The 20,525-nt window shown below is 43.1% G+C and overlaps 1 protein-coding gene across 5 annotated transcripts in view; it reads left to right on the top strand.

Moving 5' to 3' along the window:
* LOC115527083 (SEC23 interacting protein) overlaps positions 1-15,984 on the top strand; it is a 43,298-nt gene extending 27,314 nt beyond the window's left edge. For 3 of the 5 annotated variants that reach the window (XM_030334476.2, XM_030334478.1, XM_030334480.1), the window contains exons 14-19: positions 4,020-4,175; positions 4,600-4,702; positions 6,183-6,368; positions 7,033-7,195; positions 7,675-7,776; positions 14,922-15,984. In XM_030334476.2, the coding sequence (XP_030190336.1) occupies positions 4,020-4,175; positions 4,600-4,702; positions 6,183-6,368; positions 7,033-7,195; positions 7,675-7,756 (690 nt within the window). In that variant the 3' untranslated portion in view covers positions 7,757-7,776; positions 14,922-15,984. Of the gene's footprint in view, positions 1-4,019; positions 4,176-4,599; positions 4,703-6,182; positions 6,369-7,032; positions 7,196-7,674; positions 7,777-14,903 lie in introns of all 5 variants that reach the window. The other 2 variants (XM_030334479.2, XM_030334477.2) reach the window with 2 other exon arrangements.
* The last annotated feature ends 4,541 nt before the right edge of the window (positions 15,985-20,525 follow it).

Here is a 20,525-nt window from a genome sequence, read left to right as displayed (position 1 = left end):
GGAGTCAGTGGTGCTTCATTTAATAGTATACTTTACTATACTTGTATCTCAGTGGCTTGGGAGTATTAAAATCTTTATAGACATTGTATTTTTGAATGTATTTATAGTTGGGTCTCTAAGGTTCCTTATCATAAAGGAATTCACGACTGATTTAAAGAAGGCAGAAAATGGAACAAGGTGTTTATTACAGTTTATTCAAGCTTTTAACCCAATTCACTGATAAAGATTGCATTTTTTAAAATGTCTTTCTTTTCATTTATTACCTTTATTAAGTTTATTTATTATTATTTATTTTTGAGAGTCAGAGAGAGACAGAACGTGAGCGAGGGAGGGGCAGAGAGAAAGACACAGAATCCCAAGCAGGCTCCAGGCTCTGAGCTATCAGCACAGAGCCTGACATGGGGCTCGAACCCATAAGCTGTGAGACCATGACCTGAGCCGAAGTTGGATGCTTAACCGACTGAGCCACCCAGGTGCCCTATGTTTATTCATTTACTTTGAGAGAGAGAGTTCACATGGGGAAGGGGCAGAGAGAGAGGAGGAGACAGAGAACCTCAAGCAGGCTCCGCACTATTAGTGTGGAGCCCAACGTGGGGCTTGAACTCAAGAAACTGTGAGATCGTGACCTGAGCCAAAGTTGGACACTTAACTGACTGAACCACCCAGGAACCCTTTATCATTATTTTTTAAGTTTATTTATTTATTTTGAGAGTGAGAATGCGGGAGGGTCAGAGAGAATGAGAGAGAGAATCCTAAGCAGGCTTTGCACTGTCAGTGTGGAGCCTGATGTGGGGCTCGAACCCATGAGCCGTGATATCATGACCTGAGGAAATCGAGAGTCGGATGCTTAACCTACTGAGCCACCCACGCGCCTCTAAAATGTCTTTCTTTTTAAACATGAGCAGACTTGAGCATACTTTAGCAAATGAAGGGCAGGTATTTCCTCATTTAACTGTGAAGGATCAGAGCACAGAAGATTTGTGGAAACAGGGACTCCCTGTGACCAGGACGCTCTCACTGCATGCCCTTCTCTGGTAGTTGGCCTTCTCCATGAACCTGGGCTCATGGGTGTCATTGACTGTATGTTCCTTTCCTTATAGCTTTATGACCACAGAGGAAAAGGAATCTCCCCTGGTTGGTCCAGTTAGGAAAATTTACTTGACCTAGTTTGGGTTATAAGTCCATTTTGGCCAATTCATATTGCCTGGGGAATGGGGCACAAGTTGATTCACCCAGCCCAAGTCACATGCCACCTCTGTGGGGGGTGGGCCAATGTGGGCAAGTAGGGTCTGTTACCCAAAGGCCTATGGGGCAGTGTGGACAATAGCCTGTGTGCAGGCTTGTTGCCGGAAAGCCAAGAAACTCTGCTTAAGCAAGAGAAAAGAAATAACATCATATTCTCCTTAGCCAGAACTAACCACTGTGAAGTGTTTGAACAAGCCCTTCTAGAGTTTTATTTAAGCATATATTTATATATATATGTTTTAATAAAAATGGGAAAATACTACATAGTGTTTTACCAAAACATTCTACTGCTATTTTCAAACACTATATTATGGATATATTCCCATGTCTAAATATTTCTGTCAATTTTAATGACTGCCTTGTATTACTGTTTGGAAAGATAATGATTTATTTTGTCACTTACTTGTTACCGGATGTATTAGCTTGCTTGGGCCGCCGTAACAAGTATCTATCGCACGGTGGGTGGCTTTAAACAACGGAAACTTATTGTCTCAGTTCTAGAGGCTGGAAGTCTAGCGAGGTGTCAGCAGGACACGCTCCCTTTGAAACCTACGGGGAAGAACCCTTCCTGCCTCATCCAGCTTCTGGCGGCCCTCCAGGGGCTCCTGGGCTTATAGATGTAGCTCTCCAGGCGTCTGTTTTCACATGGCTCCTCCTGTGTCTGCATCCTCTATGTGTCTGTCTCTTTGTCCAGATTTCCCCTTTTTATAGTAACACCATGTTGGATTAGGGCCCACCTGAGTACCTTATTATAACTTGATTACCTCTGTAAAGACCCTATTTCCAAATAAGGTCTGAGGAAGTGCTATGTATCTTGTGGGGGACACAGTTCACCCAGAACATCGGACATGTAGGCAGTTTCTGGTGTTCCACTTTTTTAAGTAATCCGGTGATTAACACTTTTTTTTTTTTTTTAATATTTATTTTTGAGAGAGGGAGAGTGAGCCTGGGAGAGACAGAGAGAGGGAGACAGAGGATCCGAAGCGGGCTCCATGCTGATGGCAGCGAGCCCCATGCAGGGCTCAAACTCACCAACCTTGAGATCATAACCTGAGTCGAAGTCAGATGCTTAATTGACTGAGCCACCCAGTGATAAACACTTTTAAACCAATTTTCTGTGCACGTTCTTCGTTATTTCCTTTAGCTAAATAAGTACAAGTGGGATAGCTGGGCCCAAGAACGTACACACAAAATTCTGGTAGTTCTGTCTACTTGCCCCTGAAAAGGCTGTGCTGGTTTGTACTCTGGCTAGCAGTTTATAGCATTGACCCCCGTCCGGTCTCCTCACTGACACTGGTGCTACTCTTTACACATGCGTCCTTTACGGATAGTCAGTGCTGTCACTTTGGTCTCTCTCTTCTGAAGAAATAACTGTTTCGTGAAAACAGAGGACTTTTACTTTCTTTCTAGTATTTCATTGATCTGATAACCTTGTGGGGACAATGGCGCCTCGCTGTGTTTCTGAGCACTAGACAAGTTAGCTGTTGGCTCGTAGGTCTGTTTGGCATGATTTCTTTGTAGAAGTGCTGATTTTACCTACTTTCCTGCTGAGTTCTTTTTCCCTTCACAGATATCGAAGAGTTTCTGTATATTAAGGGTATTTGGTCTTTGTCATCTGTGTGGTAAAAACCTTTTCTGGTTGGTATTTTTCCTTTTAGCTTTGGATTTTCTTCTTTTTTTCTTGTCTGGAGCTGGGGGAAGTGGGTAATCTTGGGAGCACATCCTGTGTGGCCCTCATCAGTAGCAGAAACCATTGAATTTGCACATATAAGGACAAGCCAAGGCGTGTGCAGTCCACACTTTGTTGGAAGGGGCAGCCTAGTGTAGTCGAGGGTGCATTGGAGTGGGAATGAGAAGTCCTCGTTCTGCCACCCCGGCTGAGTGCTCTCGGGTGAGTGGTGCCACCTGTCTGAGCTTAACCGTCTTCATCCGAGAAGTGACATCTTCATCCAAGGGGTGACATGATCATCTTGCCTACATCCCTTTCATTGGGTCTCTGTTGTGCACGTGGGGATTGTTCTTCGTTCTCAGGGTACTCGGGTGACAAAGGCCTGTATCCTGCCACTGAGCAGCAAACAGAAGAGCTTTGTAAACTGTAGAGTGGCACCAATGTAGGTGCTTTTTCTTAATCTTGACAGTTCTCAGCGGGCTGCGACACTCCATGCAAGCTGTCCCAAAACAGCTCTTTGGGGGCACATCGTTTTCCTAATGGAAAGCAACTTGCTTGAACAAACAAAGATGGTCGCTGGAATAGAAGTAGCAGTTGGCAAACGCCAGGCCCTGTGCTTAGCCCTTCATGTGGATTAGGTTCTTGATTTTTTAACCCCATTATGAGTTTGGCATTGTTATGATCCCCATTTTATAGGTGAGGAAACAGGCTAAGGCAAGAGAGGTTAAGAAACTTGCCCAAGGCCACATAGTGAGGCGTGGAGCCAGGATTCAAACCCAGGCGGTTTGAAGCTAGAGTCTGCAGTTTTAAGGGTAATTTATAACCAAAGTAAATAGAATGCTTGCTGTGTACTGTACATACTATGCTGTACAACAAGGAGAAATATAGACAGAAGATGGAGAAGCCTGTGAAGATTTTAAAGAGAGAGTTTTTAGTCCCTTTTAAAATAGCCGTGACAGTGATTATAAGCCTCACAAGCCGCACCTAGAATGGCATCATCTACGTTGAGGTGATTTTAATTAAGTGCAGTTCCAGCTTGAACTTGTGAATTTTCTATTATATGCCACTGGAATGATGATCTTTCATTATTTTTGATTCTTCCTAGGTTTCTGTTGTTTACAACTCATTAGACTTTGAACCAGAGATTTTCTTTGCCTTGGGATCTCCAATTGGTATGTTTCTCACTGTTCGAGGAGTGGATAGGATAGATGAGAACTACAGGCTTCCCACCTGTAAAGGATTCTTCAATATTTATCATCCAGTGAGTGAATTGAATTACTTTTTATTTTGGAGAAGATGAAACACCAACATAGAAACACCTATCTGGATCATCCTAATAGCTTCTCAGATCCTTATTTCTTAGGAACTAACTCTGATTTTGAGGTACATACAGCTCAGCTCTCTGTCCTAATAGAGAACCGTCTGATGCTTTCCAATAAACTTCTCTACCAGAGAGCCTTTGTTCAAGGAAATATTTCTGTTGTTTTGCTTGCAAAGTAATTTTACCCACAAACGTGGAAGTCTCCTCATAATTACCAGTATAATTATACTGGTAATATACCAGAATAACCTGGGGGAAAAAATCAAAACCTCTGGTTTGCTGGTTATCCGTTTGGTCGCCCAACTGAGATACGTAACTCAAGATAAAACAGCTTTTCCTGAATTTCCAATTCTTCCCTTTACAGCTTGATCCAGTGGCGTATAGATTAGAGCCTATGATTGTTCCAGATTTGGACCTGAAAGCAGTTCTCATTCCCCATCACAAAGGCAGAAAAAGACTTCATTTAGGTAAAAAGCAAATACTGTAAAAACTTGTTTCCTTCTTGTCATTTTGGAATCTGTCAGTCCTAATGAATTAGGTGTTTCCTGTCATTTGTAATTGAATTATGAAAATTTTAACACTAAGTTCTTTCTTGATGGAATTAGTGTTATTGAAATGCCTGCTGTGTTTAGAACCCATTTATTAGAACATTCAGAGGAACTGTGAAGAAAGGTTTTGAATGCGTTGCTTCTCCTTGTTGACTTTTTCCTTGAAATGGCGTTCTAATGGTTGAGATACTTAGGAATGGGGGAAGTTGGTAATAAAATGATGAGACGCATAGATTTTGATAGAATTTGGTCATAATTTTTGGAGTTGGGAAGCCGAGTAACACGAACTAAGGACCAACAATCAGGAAATAAACCCTATGCTAAGTTAAGTGAGCTGTCATGTCCTTGCTAACAGGATAAACTTTTCCCTTTAAAAATGTTCATTAAATGTAGTGGATCGATAATAATTCCAAGTGGGGTTTAGGTTTCTCTTATGCCAGTTAAGGGTGTATATTACTCATAGGTTTAAAGATCTGGGTGGAAAGGATGGGAGTGTAGCACAGAAGAGCGAGGAAAGTGATCATGCCTTTTTATTTGAAAGTGGGGGTTTCCTTTCCTTTTTTTTTTTTTTTTTTTTGCTTACATCATGCTTTTAAAAAACATTTACCTCTTTTTTGTGGCACTTGGGTGGCTCTGTTGGGTAAGTGTCTGTCTGACTCTTGATTTTGGCTCAGGTCATGATCTTGAGGCTTGTGAGTTCGAGCCCCGCATCTACCTCTGTGCTGACAGTGTGGAGCCTGCTTGGGATTCTCTCTCTTTCTCTCTCTCTGCCCCTCCTCCACTTGCACTCACTTGCTCTCTCTCTCTCAAAATAAATAAACAGTAAAAAATAAATAAAAATGTATTTAACTCTTTTGGACTTAAAATGAGAAATTTGATACTCAAATACCTTGAGTTCAAATAGGATTTATTAGACTGAAGTAGAAAAGGTTGAAGGGGCAGGAGTTTTTTCATTTTTAAAGAAGTTAAATTGTGGTTATGTCAGAATCTCAAAATCTCAAAACCATTTTACCATTACAGATTAGAAAAGCAGTCATCTTTTAAATCTTATGGGTCTATTTTTTTTTCTTCTAACTTATGGTAAAAAAAAAAAAAAGCACGTGAATTTTTATGGTATTTGAACTCTTTTCTCTTCTTTTCTTTTCTTTTTTGGAGAGAGGAAATGTATACATTTTGGCTGGATTAGCTTTAGTTGTTAAAAAAATGACAGAGTAAGACTCCTCAAAACATTTTTATATGTTGAAAGTTCTTGGCTGAGAAACTCCCGTGTGGTTGGCGTTTAAGGCCTTGAGGGGGTCTTAACCTGTCTGAGGACGGTGTTAACTTTTGTTTTAATTTTCGTGGTACAGAATTTTACCCAGTGCCTAATTCACTTGATATGTCGTCTTAATCTCTTTAGAGTTGAAAGACAGTCTCTCTCGTATGGGATCTGATTTGAAGCAGGGCTTCATCAGCTCCCTGAAAAGCGCTTGGCAGACGCTGAACGAGTTTGCCCGCGCTCACACCTCTTCAGCTCAGCTTCAGGAAGAACTGGAAAAGGTGGCCAATCAGATCAAAGAAGAAGAAGAAAAACAAGTCGTTGAAGGTAAATTTAACCTTTGAGGCATTTTCTAGTACAAATGTCGTTTGTAAACATAATACTCACGAATTGTTCAATGAGGCGTTTCCATTCTAGTCTCTTTTGTTAAAATGTTCTTCCTACAAAGGAAAATCTGTTCTGATAAACTGCTTCAGAATGCGTGTCGGCCTTTTCCTGGAGTTTCGCCTGATAGGTGCTGGACTTTTTTACTCTGCAATCTTAAATTTTTGTCGAAACTCCTAAGGCCAGAATGGCATGTCAGAGTTGAGAGCTAAGCTCGCATTCAGGCATGTTAAAGGCCCGCTCGCTGTGAGAAGTTATCTTGCTGTTGTTGAACTGTGTCATTATGTTGTAGACTTTACCTGCATAGTCAGGTCATTGTGCCGTGATGTTTTTTGACTCTTTCAGATTCTAATTCTGTTTCCTTTCTGCAACTCTCTCACCCCTTTTCTTCAAAACTGCTGTCAGCTCGTTGGCTCTTTCTCCTCTCTGTCGGGTAACCAGCCCCTCTTCCTTCCCCCGGCTCTTTGGAGGAATGGGAAGGGAGCCTGGTAGCTCCCCAGGTCGCTACGTGTGGCAAGCGATATTCTCTTGAGCCCAGAAAGTCAGCTAAAGTCAAAGGATAATGATTAAGTGATTGACTTTGATATTGAAATGGTTTAAATTCTAGCAGAAAAGATTGTTGAAAGTCCAGATTTTTCCAAGGATGAGGACTACTTAGGAAAGGTGGGAATGCTAAACGGAGGCCGTCGAATTGACTACGTTCTTCAAGAAAAGCCAATAGAGAGTTTTAATGAATATCTTTTCGCTCTTCAGAGTCATTTATGCTATTGGTAAGTGTCTTCTTCTTTGATAACATTCCCGTGGCCTTTAGGTGCTAGCACATACAGTAGTTTTAGGGAGACTCTTTTGCGGATTTATCACTTGGGATGGAATATTAATTTCGGCGGCCGTGTATTCAGAATCAGTATTTTCCCCCTTTAGTTTGTTGTCCACAAGATGGCAGTGTGTCATCTGACTTTGACCACAGGCCTTTGGTACTTGCACACTGTTTCTGTAGGGATACCTTTCACAGAATGAGAGCGGGTGGGGACTTTGAAAAGCCACCCTTTCATATTGCGGCACAGCTGTTTTGTAGCTGATCGGTATCCATCCAGTTTTTAAGGGCAGCTTTAAGGCTACACTACTTTATTTTCATTTGCCTTTCTTAGGTAGGTTGACTAGAACCAAAGTTGCATTTTTCACCTTTAGGCATAGAGGTAAATTTCTACTCATGATCTGTTAAGTAAAAATGTTCTTTTCTTTGTGATAGGGAATCTGAAGATACTGCCCTGCTGTTACTTAAAGAAATTTATCGAACAATGAACATTAGTCCAGAACAGCCCCAGCATTGATTGGACTTCAGTCTCACTCTGTGAGTTTATCTTTATTATGTGTATACATTGTGAATGTTTCATTCTGAAGTCTTTTTTAGTTTTTGTTTTTTTTTTTTGTTTTTTTTTTTTTAGTTTTTGTTTTTTGTTTGTTTGTTTAATGTAATCTCTGTGCCTAGTGTGGGACTAGAACCCATGACCCCACGATCAAGAGTCACATGTTCCACTTGGACTGAGCCAGCCGGGCACCTCTCTGAAGCCTTTTTTATGGAGTTGATGTTGACTATAATTTTCTCTTTTTTCTGTTTCTTCCTAGTAGTTTTTTTTTTTCCTTTTTTTTTTTTTAAAAATTCAGAATAGAGACCTTAAAGAGGGGAATTGGTTTGCAGTCTACATTTCTGATGTGTTAACAGTTTTCTAATTCCACATCAAATTTGAGTTCTTTTGTTTTCAATTTCTTTCAATGAGACATTCCCAAGAATATCAGTTAGGAGTTGTTTTGGTTGTAGGTAGCAGAACCCAGCTCACTGTACCTTAAATGAAGAGAGGTTTGTTTTTCTTGTGTCATTTGTTGGGTAAAGTCACTGGACATCCACACTGTTGGCATCTTTTCATCTGCACCTCGGCTCTTACTCCACAATTACAAGACGGGTCCTGTGGTTCCAGGCATCATGTGTACCTTTGAGACATGAATACGGGGGAAAGGATTGTCCGTTATATCTATTCCTTTTAATTAGGAAAGCAAATTCACTAATGAATTTGCTATTGACTAAGCCTGTACCACATGTCCCATGTCTCCTCCAACCCCAAACTGCATGGAGGGTTATAAAAGCAATGCTTTATGCGCCCCAGTCCTTATAGAGGGAAGGGGTAGAGAAGGGGGTTAAACCTATGAAGAACGAGCCAGCCTGCGTTCCTGACGGTTCTTCTGAGACCCCGACACCTCCTCTTCCTCACTAGATGATGCATCATTTACAAAAAAGAGGTGTGTTTTTTAAAGAGCTCGAAATTTTGAAGCCCTTCAAAGCATGAAATACAAGTGGTGAGCTCTAAACTGTGAAGTCAAAAGTAGTTCCTGGCACTTTTTATCTTTCTAACAATAAATGTAAAGTTCAGCCTCCACCTTATTCTGGAGCGGTAACCACTTTCAGGATTGCCCTCGAGGGATCGCCCTGTGCATATCCAGGCTGGTATGTGTGCACGTGGAAACAAAGGGATCTCATTGAACGTGTTGTGCTACTTGATGGTTTCCATCAACCTTCTCACTTGTGCAGCTTGTATTTTATGTTGGCTGGTATCTTTTTCGTTCTCTTTAGTGGACGCATAGTAACCTCTTGTGTGGCTGTACTCCGTCTTATTTAGCCAGTTTCCCATTAATGCACATTTAGATCATTCCCTAATATATATTAGGGAGTCTTAGTCAACAGAGTAGGTAAGAGGTTTAAAAAAGCCATTTTGCAATCAGGCTCTTGATATAGTTTTACCAGTTCTCACCATTTCTGATACTATAGTACTAAAATAAACTGGAGGTGATGTCAAAAGCTACCCCAGTTCAGATTTTCAGTTATAAAATGGTCTGTCCTTTGGTTGACAAATATTTATTCAGTACTTATTGTGTGCCAGGCACCAGTTTTCATGCTGTGGATAAATGGATAATAAGATAGCCTTCTCTCCTTTAAAGAACTTCCCTTCTCCTGGGAGGAGAGCAGTAGTAAACCTGTGCTTTCCCCACAAGTACATTCCAGATATTGGTAGGTTTTGTGGAGAGAGAAAATAGGAAGACGTTGCAAGTGATGGGTAGCTACTGGGAAAGGCCTTGCTGGGCGATGATGACATTGGGTTTGAAATTTGAAAGATGAGAAGGAGGTGGACATCTGAGGATTTGGGGAGAAGAAACAGAAGGAAGGGCAGCTTCCTTCTAAGGTCATGAGATGGGAACAGGCGTGTCACGTTTGAGGGACAGCAAGCAGATCATTGTGGCTGGTGGTAATAAAAGAGGAGAGGAGTCAGAGAGGTGGGCGGGCCTGGTTATGAGGTCGCTGGTAAGGCCTTTGCATTTTACTCTGAGTATAATGGAAACATGGAAGGCTTTAATGGGCGGAGTGACATGACTTGGCTTAGGCTGTAGAAGGAATGCTCTCGGTGCTGGGTGGAGGGCAGACTGCCGGGCAAGAATGGTGGAAGGGGGAGTTGTGAAGAGGCTAGTGGTGACTGAGGAGGGCTCTAGTGATAGGGATGGTGACAGATGGCTGAGGGCAGATCTGTTGTGGAGGGAGGGAAGTCCAGGACTTCCAGAGGACTTCATCGTAAGCGGGGAAGGAATGAAGTTGAGGATGACTCTTAGGATTTTGAGGTGAGCAGCTGGGTGGATGGTGTACCTTTCCTGGGAGGGCTTATGGACAGAGCAGGCTCTTGGGTGGGGGTGGGGGTGGGGAGTGGGGACGAGGAATCCGTAGTTCTGTTGTGTTAAGTCAGTAGTTGATGATGTTGTGAAGCTGATGGCCTGAAGCCCAGAAGAAAGTTTGAGCTTAAGGTAATAACCTTGAAATCATTCATCAGCATATACTTGGCCGTTTGAAGCCGGAAACTGGATGGGATCACCTTGGAGTGAGTAGGTGGAGAAGAGAAGAGAAGAGGTCTGGTGGAGGAGGAGCCATAGAAGTGAAAGAAAATTTGGGGGCTTGCGATCTCAGAGAAGCTGAGAGAAGATTGCTTCAAGAGAGAGTGGTCAGTGGTGTCCAGGGCTGCTGACACAGAGGTCAAGAAGGAGGAGGGCCAAGACTTGGCCGTGTGCTTGAGGCTCGAGGAGGGCATAGAACTTCACTGGTAACCTTGTTAACACCATGGCAGAGGTAAAGTGGGTTGAGGAGAAGTGAGGGATCAGATAGGAAAGAGTTCTGCTGTGAAGGAATAGAAATAAGATGGGGGGACATTTTATGATATTAAGGTATGTTTGCTACTGAGAACGACCCAGTGCTGGGGGGAGAAAATGATAAGACAGGAGCAAAAGGGGATAATTGTGGAGGAAATACTTGCCAAGGCAGTGCAGGAAGGGGCCTAGGTCAAGTGAAGCGTTTAGCCTTAGGAAAAGAACAGGGATGTATCTTTCCCGGTGCCAGATGAAGGAGAGGAGTGTGGACACTGATGCAGATAGGTGGTGACATTGGTGGTGCCTTCAGGGATCTTCTTTCGTCTGGGGGGAGGACGGACAGTAAATAAACAATTGAAGTGTGCCAGATGGTAAAAAGTAGAGCAGCAGCGTCAGGGGGAGAGGGAGTGCGTTTGGCATGGGACTCGTTGCTATTCTGTATCAGATGGTGAGGGACAGTCTCACTGATACAATGTCTTTGGAGCAAGTGAGCAAGGCGGGTATCTGGGGAAAGCTCATTTCAGGCAGAGAGAAGTATATATATCAGAACATAAGAGCTGCCTCATTCTTTGTAATGATTGTGTGCTATTCCATTGACTGCTACACTATGTGTTTTTTTTTTTTTAATCAAAAAAATTTTTTTAATGTTTATTTTTGAGAGAGAGAGAGAGAGAGAGAGAGAGAGACAGAGCATGAACAGGGGAGGGGCAGAGAGAGAGGGAGACACAGAATCTGAAACAGGCTCCAGGCTCTGAGCTGTCAGCACAGAGCCCGATGCGGGGCTTGAACCCACAGACCGTGAGATCATGACCTGAGCCGAAGTCGGACGCTTAACCTACCAAGCCACCCAGGTGCCCCTGTGGTTTTTTTTTTTAATTAAAAAATTTTTTTTAATGTTTATTTTTGGGAGAGAGAGAGAGAGACAGAGTGTGAGTGGGGGAGGGGCAAAGAGAGAGGGAGACACAATCTGAAGCAGGCTCCAGGTTCTGAGCTGTCAGCGTAGAGCCTGACACAGGGCTTGAACTCACGAACTGTGAGATCACCACCTGAGCCTAAGTCAGATGCTTGACCAACTGAGCCACCCAGGCACCCCTACACTATAGTTTTTTAAACCAGCTCCTTGTTAATAGGCATTTAGGTCATTCTGATCTTTTACTAGTATAAAGAAGGCTTTACTGTTCATAGTATTTAAGAGTTGCATTGTATTCCATTTTATAGTTCTGTTATTTATTAAAATACTTAATTTATATACTATTGTCGAGTGTTTAGATGTTTTCCAACTTTATTATAAATAATTCTGACATGTAGTTGCATATGCTTTTTGCACATATCTGGGATAAATTCCTACATGTAGCATCGTTGGATTTAAGAGTATTGCACATTTTAAAGGAATTTGGTGTGCTTGGGTGACTCATTGGAGCGTCCGACTCTTAATTTAAGCTCGGGTCACGATCCCAGGATTGTGGGATCAAGCCCTTTGTTGGGCTCTGTGCTGACTGTGGGGCCTGCTTTGGATTCTCTCCCTCTCCCTCCCTCTCTCTCTCTCTCAAATAAAAACAACCAAAATAAAAGGATTTTGATCTATACTACCCATTGCTAAATTGCATTTCAGAAAGGTTTCTTGGTTTTCATGTTTACCATCAGTATAAAAGTGCTGGTTTTCCTGTACCCTTGCCAACACTGGGTATTACTATTTTTAAAAATTTTGCCTATTTGATAGCATAAATTGTTATAATTGTTTTAGTTTATATTTCCATTATTAGTGAAATGGAACATTTTTGGTATATTTAAGTGCCCATTTGTATTTTTTGTCAGTTGTCTAGTCTTAACGTGTTTCTCTGGATATTTTTGTTTCTTAATGATTTATATTATAATATTTAAGGATAATAACGTTTTGTCACTGCAGAGTTTTTTTCCAGTTTGACATTGGCCTTTTATTTTTGCTTATGCTTTGGATTTTGGGGGTTTGGATGGGTAGAGAATATGTTTTAAAAATACATAAGCCAGTCTTTTGAGATTACTTACCATTTCAATAATTACATTTAATTTTTTGTTTTTATATAGTGTTTTAATTTAACTTTATAGGTTAGAAAGATATATTTTAGAAGAATAGAGGGATTTAACTTTTGTCTTAGTTGTTTTGCCCATGCCATATATTGAAATGCATCCTTTGGTCATTGATTTGATGTTTCTATGGTAAGTTCTTGTTTGACATTTTTATTATATGCCCAGTATTGTTTTCTTTTTTTGATGAGAAAATTGCTTTTAAAAAATTTATTTATTTAAGTTTATTCATTTACTTTGAGAGAGAGTGCAAGTGAGGAAGGGGCAGAGAGACAGGGAGAGAGAGAATCCCAAGCAGGCTCTGGGTTGCCAGCACAGAGCACGACACGGGGCTCGAACCCATGAAACTGTGAGATCATGACCTGAGCTGAAACCAAGAGTCGGACACTTAACCGATTGAGCTACCCAGGCACCCCAAGAAAATTGATTTAAATTTTTTTTTAATTCAGTGTAGTTAACATACAGTGTTATATTAGCTTCAGGTGTACAATATAGTGACTCACCACTTCCATACATAGCTTAGTGCTCATCAGGATAATTGTACCCAGTCTTTGTTTTCTAGGTTTTTTGACATTTCTCCTATTGACTTACTCATCTGTCTACCATATTTTACTGATTGCAAGTCGTATATTTTCCACATTTTATCTTTACGTTTGGACTGCATCTTCTTTTTATTTTAATGTTTATTTTATTTTTGAGAGGGGCAGAGAGAGAGAGCACGAGCAGGGGAGGGGTAGGGGGAGAGGAAGACACAGGATCGGAAGCAGGCTCCAGGCTCTGAGCGGTCAGCACAGAGCCCGATGCGGGGACTCGAACTCACCAACCGTGAGATTATGACTTGAGCTGGAGTCAGCGCTCGACTGGCTGAGCCACCCAAGTGCCCCTGGACTGCATCTTCTAATCAGCTGTTGCCTGGATGGTGTTGACTTCTTGCCAAAAGGGGTTGCGTTATTTTCTCCCAGTTACTGGGTGGGGCACTACCAACCTGAGCCTGCTTAAGCTAATTTCTCTGCTTCAGGTTTTTGGACGATGCTGCTAGTATGAATTCAGACATAAAATTTGTGGGCTGGCAGGGCTGGGGGACCAGTTCACATACCAAGGAATATCTTTTCCCTTCTTCCCATCATCAAGGAAGAGGCGTGCAGACTTCTTGGCTGTCCTTTGTAGAGGAAGGGTTATTCTTTTTACCCCTCATTGAGGCTGTGGCCATTCCGTGTCCCCACTTTTTGTGATGGTCTCTGTCTCCTTTTAGAGTCTGTATCCTGAACATCTTTTTTTCTTTGCCTAAGATGGGTGCCTGAAATGATGGTACATCTCACAATCGATGGTGTCTCACACTTTGTGAAATACGGTGTTTTAGTGACCGTAACAAAGATTTTGCTGTCTGGCGGTGCAAGTTCTGAGCATACGACGGTCTTGGCTGTTGTCGCAAATGACTTTTGAAATGACCCAAGTTCGCCTGACAGTGTCTTTCCACAAAAGAAAGCAAAAGCTAGCATGAAAAACTAAGAACCTTTCTCATTTCATACAGAATTTTTCACTGCTCATTGTTTTACTTCTCCTTATACTTGGTTGTAAAATTTGGGCCAGAACTTTGGTTCCTGAGACTGTTGTAATAGTATACGATAATTGAGAATATGAACAGTCCTTCTCTACTTGGTTCGTGTAAGCTTAGGCCAGTTTTATTGAATAATTTTATGTTTTTCTCCTTTAGTCCTTTTTAGAAGTATTCTTTAAGGGGCTCCTGGATGGCTCAGTTGGCTGAGTGTCCGGCTCTTGATTTTGGCTCAGGTCATGCTCTCCCGGTTCGTGAGTTTGAGCCCCGCATTGGGCTCTCGCTGACAGTGTGGAGCCTGCTTGGGATTCTCTCTCCCTCCGTGTCTCTCTCTCTCTCTCTCTGCTCCTCCCCTGCTCATGAACGCTCTCTCAAATTAAAAAAATAAAAATAGAAAAAGAATTGTTCTTTAAAAAGCCTCTCATGAATCTGACAGAAACTTTCTCTCTTATTTTCCATACGTGTTTTGTTCTGGAGAGCTACCATGCTGGCGACTCTCAGTGAACGCTCCTCGCCTCACGTCCACCCCCGTGGAAGGCCCGAGGCCTTGTGCTCACGGGCTGTGTTCTTCGGAGGCACTTGACAGTATTTCTTTTACTTCAGGAAGGAATAACAGTGCATTAGTGTGTTGTTACTGTAACTTTGTGAAGTTCACCAGGTATTTTCTTTTTCTTCTAAAGGCTTTCTTGTCTTTCCAGAAAGTCGGGCAAGAAATTGCATTGCTGAGAAAACCCTCAGAAGACATTCCCAGTTTGCTCTCGTGATGGATGACAGAAAAGTGGTTCATCAGCATTTGCTCAGAATTTCTCACATGTAGGAAGTCGTTTCAAAGAAAACGTACAGAACAAAAAGACAATGGAGAAAATCAGTACCACATGTGGACAGTATAGATAAGAAAACGTAATTTGAAAAATGATGCAATTAAAAATTCCTCAGATCAGTTTAGTTGTACAGCTGTCAGAGTAATGCGTGATATCAATGAAGAAATATTTGTAGCATGCAGATGGTTATTTCTGTTTCTTAAAAACCTATTGTCAATGGGCCATTAAACTTGCATTTTTTAAATTAATGTAGTATGTTCTTTTATTCAAGTATGGACTTCTTGAGAAACTATAGTAATACGACTTTCCAAAAATTTATATTCTACCTTCAATGTGACTTGTAGTTTCGAGCTGCTTTAATGAGGGGTCATTGGTGTCTAAGAGGAAGTAACCAAGAGCACTTATATTCCGAGTTGAATCTGAGGTTTTATGAAGCCTTTCAGGCTCTCGCTGAGAGCGTACTTGTGGAAAGAAGTGAGATGCTCCAGAGGTCCTGTGAAGTGTCCTCCGGGCACATCCGCGTCCACTCGCAGGGGTGTGGGGAGCAAATGAGAGGTTTTCCGTTTTGTCATCTGAGGAGCTGTGCAGTCGCCTCATTGCTAAACTTTCAGTTAATATGAGAACCAAAGTAGACTTTTTAGGTTTTGGGGTGGGTTTTTTTTGTTCGTTTTTTTGCTTTGTATTAATTTCACGTATACCAAAGTATTTCAGAGTATGAAATGTATTGCTTCTAGACTGTAGATCTACTTCCTGGAAAGACTGTTCTGTAATATTTCACTTTGTTTTACTATGACTTTAAAATCAAATTATCTTAAATATTTTCCTAATACTACATGGGAATGCCGATTTTTCTTCTTTTGTTATGCGATAGAAACATTTTACACTGTTTACATAGTTCTCATGGAACATAGAATTTTTTGAAAGCAACATATGATACACATTTTTTTGTGTATATATTCTAACTAGTGTGAATAAAACAGTAATGGCATTTTTAAAAAGCAGCATACGTCTGTATTTCTCGTCTTTCTTAAAAATGTTCCTGTGAATATTCCTGCATTCATTTACTTTTTCATTGTGAGTACGTGCTGTATGTGGTTTGTTCCTAGCATTTACTCCTAATAATAGAATTAGGACAGAACAACTTTAGAGCTGAAGTGATCTCGGGCAACACGTGTTCATTCCAACCAACCTCATTCTCCGGCTGAGGACACAACGCTAAGTGCCTTTCTCTGACTGCAGACCGGGGCCGGAACACAGTTTCCCTGACTCCGTTTTGGCCTTCATTTCTCTACACCTAGTACTATTGTTTTTCACTTAATAGCCACTTATCTTCCCCAAATTGACGACATAAAGAAAACTGAGGGTTGTTTATGGATACTAAACAAAATCCAGTTTGAATTTTCAATTGACAAGTGGTTTCGTCTGCCTATGTCTTTTGAGTCTTGTGCAAAGAAGAAACACCTGAACCAGTGTGCAAAGAATAAATTGTGTACCAGCTGAGTTTCAGGAATTTTGAGATTTTAACACTTGAAACACGTATTCGAATTTTTTGGTGACTCTGCCTGTGGACGTGTATTTGTATTACTCTTCAATTTACGTTAAAAAAAAAGCGCATAGTTGGTAGTTCCCATGAGGGTGGAATCGGCATCTATTAGCATGTTGTTCACTATTGATAGCGTATCAGGCCTGGCACAGTCTTGTCTCATACTAAGGCGCTTTCCAAATATTTCTTGAATAAAAGAATTTTAAGAATCAAAAACATGGTTTAACGCATGGAAGAGGCCTTGGAAGGCCATCCAGATCAGTGGTCTGCAAAACTGAGAACTTTCACCAAATTCCAGAACATAACCTAGACGTGAGCATAGCTTCCGAGTCCAGCTTGATCTCCCCACTTCCCCCAGGAACAACCCCCCCACCCCCCGCCTGGAACCTCCCACCCCAGCCCCTGATCCAGGTTAATGTCCTCACTTTCCCCAGGTGAGGAAGGTCATCACTCGTCCTTCTGAAAGGGTTTCAGACCCAGAGTGTGGGACCAAAAAAAGCAGGAGTGTCTGAAGTTGGAGGTCCCGAGTCCTCATAAAACCGATGATGGTAACCTGGCTGGTTACGTTGATGTGTAACGTGTAACAAGGGGAGAGAGCTCTGTAGCTCTGATACACCTGTGTGTTTCCTGGGTCTCTCAAGTAAGGGTGTTTTCTCAAAACGCGAGTGTAATCATAACTACACAGATTATATCATAGTAGATAACCGCCATCGCGGTGGGAAGACCGTATGTGTGCAATAGTCACGACACGCGGTCTGTGAGCAGTGACCCTGACCCTGCGTTCCTGCTGTTGGGCCCTCTCCTCGAGATGTCATACTTCCGGCAGGTTATCAGTCTTGTCCTGCCATTTCACCTCCGAATGAGCTTCCCAGACCTTGACAGCCTCGTAAAGAGCTCTGGCACCCACGCGCCCTGGTGTCCAAGCCCTCCGCTGTGGCTCCTGGGGCAAGACTTTGTCCCCAACTTGTCGGCAGGCACGGCGTGTTTTGGTTTTGGTCCGTTTCCTCTGCCGTGCGATTCCTCCACCCCGCAGTTGTGTGACACGCAATGGAAATGTGGGGAAAGTGCGTGTGACAGCACCAGGCACATAGCAGCACTCAGAACGCCCGGTTCTGCCGCCAGGAGCACTCACGTCAGGGAAGACCCAGGCCTTCGCGGCTGGCTCACGGCCACTTCTCTCCTCCCTGGGTTGTACTTTTGCCAGGTTTCCTGTAGCCGAGAGCAGCTAGCGGCTGTGCAGGTGTGTGAAGCATGGCGGCCTGGAGGAGGCGGCGGTCATTAGAAAGGAGGATGAGGGACAGCGGAGCCAGTGGGGTGGGATGGCGGGGGTGGGGATGCTAATGCTTCTTTGCTGCTTCGCGCAGGTCAGCAGGACCGTTAGAAAGCACCTGTGGGCCACCAGGGTGGCTCAGTTAAGCGTCCGACTCTTGATTTCGACTCAGGTCACGATCTCATGGTTCGTGGGTTTGAGCCCCATGTCGGGCTCTGCACTGATGGTGTGGAGCCTGCTTGGGATTCTCTCCCTCTCTCTCTGTCTCTCTCTCTCTCTCTCTCTCTCTGCCCTTCGCACACACTCTCAAAATAAATAAAAATATACTTAAAAAAAAAGAAAGCACCTGTGTGTTACTTCTGCATGCCCTGATTCCCTAAGCTCTTTTTGGGATAACGATCAAGAAAACATGTTTTTCCTTCTTAAATTCTCTTTTCTCCCTGATATTTTGTTTTCCTGCTTTAAAACATCAACCCTTCTAGATTTCCTCTAAACTCACTGGCCCCGCAGAACACTTGGAAGATGACTTCACGTTGTGACCACCAGGGGGAGCTCGTGAGACAGCGCAGCCTCTTCATACCTCAGTCTCAGGTCCAGGGGACCGATTTTACGTGGGTGGTATACACACGTAATATCCCCGGAAACTACCACAAAATACAGTTCAGCATATGAAACCGCACGATGACACCTCAAACGGACCGGGGATTATCAAGGACCCATTCTGGAGCTAGTAGATTCGTTAGAGGGTGAGCTGCAGGTTCAGGTTCATGAACAGGTGCAAATGGCATCCTTGGGATGACCCACCATATTTTTCTTTCATTCCTTATGTTAAAGAGTGACTTCTAAGAGACTCTACTATGGAAATTTTCACGCACTCAGAAGTATGGAGGATGGTATAATGAATCCCCTGGTACCCTTCCCCTCCCTTCGGAGGTACTGGCAGGGACAGCCTCTTGAGGTGACCTAAAAGGACAGGTAAGTAGTGGCCAGGTGGGAAGTGGGGAAGTGCATTCAGGATGTGTGGGAGGCTGTCCCGTGGGCCGGTTCTCCATTCGCCCTTCCATGACCCATTTGCCTCAGTCCCAGGTAGCCACAACACCGCCCTGGCTCGTCAGTCCAGCCTGAACCTCAGCCCTCCCAGCTTGTCCTCAGATGCTGCCCCTGGCTTCCCCATCCCAGTGAGAGGTTTTCCTTTGTTCCCAATCTCCTGTCCCCCTTGCCCTCTTCCCCAGCCTCTCTCTGGCTTTGCCTTCTGCTCCCTCCATGAATCAAGCCGACTCTACACTCTCCCCAGTGGCTTTTCTTTTCTTGGCTGTGCTGCCCCCAGCTGCGAGTCCGGCCTCTCTGTGGGACCAGAGCCCCATGTGGCCTCTGCCTCCCCCAGCCCCTGTGCCTCAGTTTGGTCTCAGGGGTTTATTCAAAAAGCACAGTTGAACAGGGGGAATGACTACTGGGATTCCAGCCTTTGCCTTCAAAGGACGTTGAAGGGAGGCGAACAGACATGCAGACCCTTTTTGCCCCTCTTCCCTGGCCCCCACGGCCTCTGCCACGCTGTCCTCAACCTGGTGCCGCACCCTAGGCAGAGTAGCCACATCAGAGTGACAGGTTCCCTCCTGAATATCCGAAAGCCAGGAGAAGGGAGGGTAAACGTCTTCACCCTCTGCTCTCCAGCACCCCTGTGTGGCGGGTCACCTGGTGAGGGGAGGTCCTTGAGCCACCGACCAGGCCGCAGGTGCCGCTTCTAAAACACAAAGAGGTCCTGTGACGTGTCTGTTAGGCTGGAGAGCTCACCTTCACTTCAAGGATCCGGACTGAATGCATTTTGTTGGTCTGAACAAAAAAGCTTCAATTACAAAGCCTCCCCCGTGAAAAGATACAAAATTCCCCCCGCTGAAGTATCATCTTGTGTCAAAAAGTTTCTCTAAATGGGATCCATGATTGCTTTTACTAGGTAAATCTTTCCGGAGGCCATCTAGAAATTCCTTAATTTGCCTCTTTTGGAGTGTCGCTTTTCTATCATTCATTACAACTTGCTTTAGGTCATGTCTTGGTCATGTGTGGCAACAGGACAGATTTTGTTACTTTGTTCAGCATTTGGGCAGGAAGCTCTTGAGTCTTGTGTTTGAAACACGGGTTGTTTGGCAATCAAAAAGAATGAAATCTTGCCATTTGCAACGATGTGGATGGAACTAGAAGGTGTTATGCTAAGCGAAATTAGTCACCCAGAGAAAGACAAATATCATATGACTTCACTCATATGAGGACTTTAAGAGACAAAACAGATGAACATAAGGGAAGGGAAGCAAAAAGAATATAAAAACAGGGAAGGGGAGGGGACGGTGGGTGATGGGTATTGAAGAGGGCATCTTTTGGGATGAGCACTGGGTGTTGTATGGAAACCAATTTGACAATAAATTTCATATATTAAAAAAAACAGGGAGGGGGACAAAACATAAGAGGCTCTTAAATATGGGGAACAAACTGAGGGTTGCTGGAGGGGTTGTGGGAGGGGGGATGGGCTAAACGGGTCAGGGGCATTAAGGAATCTACTCCTGAAATCACCGTTGCACTATATGCTAACTAACTTGGATGTGAATTAAAAAAAAAAAAATAATTAATTAAATTAAAAAAAAAAAGAAACAATAGTTGTGAGGTACAGTTGCTTTTT

The sequence above is a fragment of the Lynx canadensis genome, chromosome D2, assembly GCF_007474595.2.
Source record: "Lynx canadensis isolate LIC74 chromosome D2, mLynCan4.pri.v2, whole genome shotgun sequence".
Lineage (NCBI taxonomy): Eukaryota > Metazoa > Chordata > Mammalia > Carnivora > Felidae > Lynx > Lynx canadensis.
This window is presented reverse-complemented; position numbering and strand designations above follow the sequence as displayed.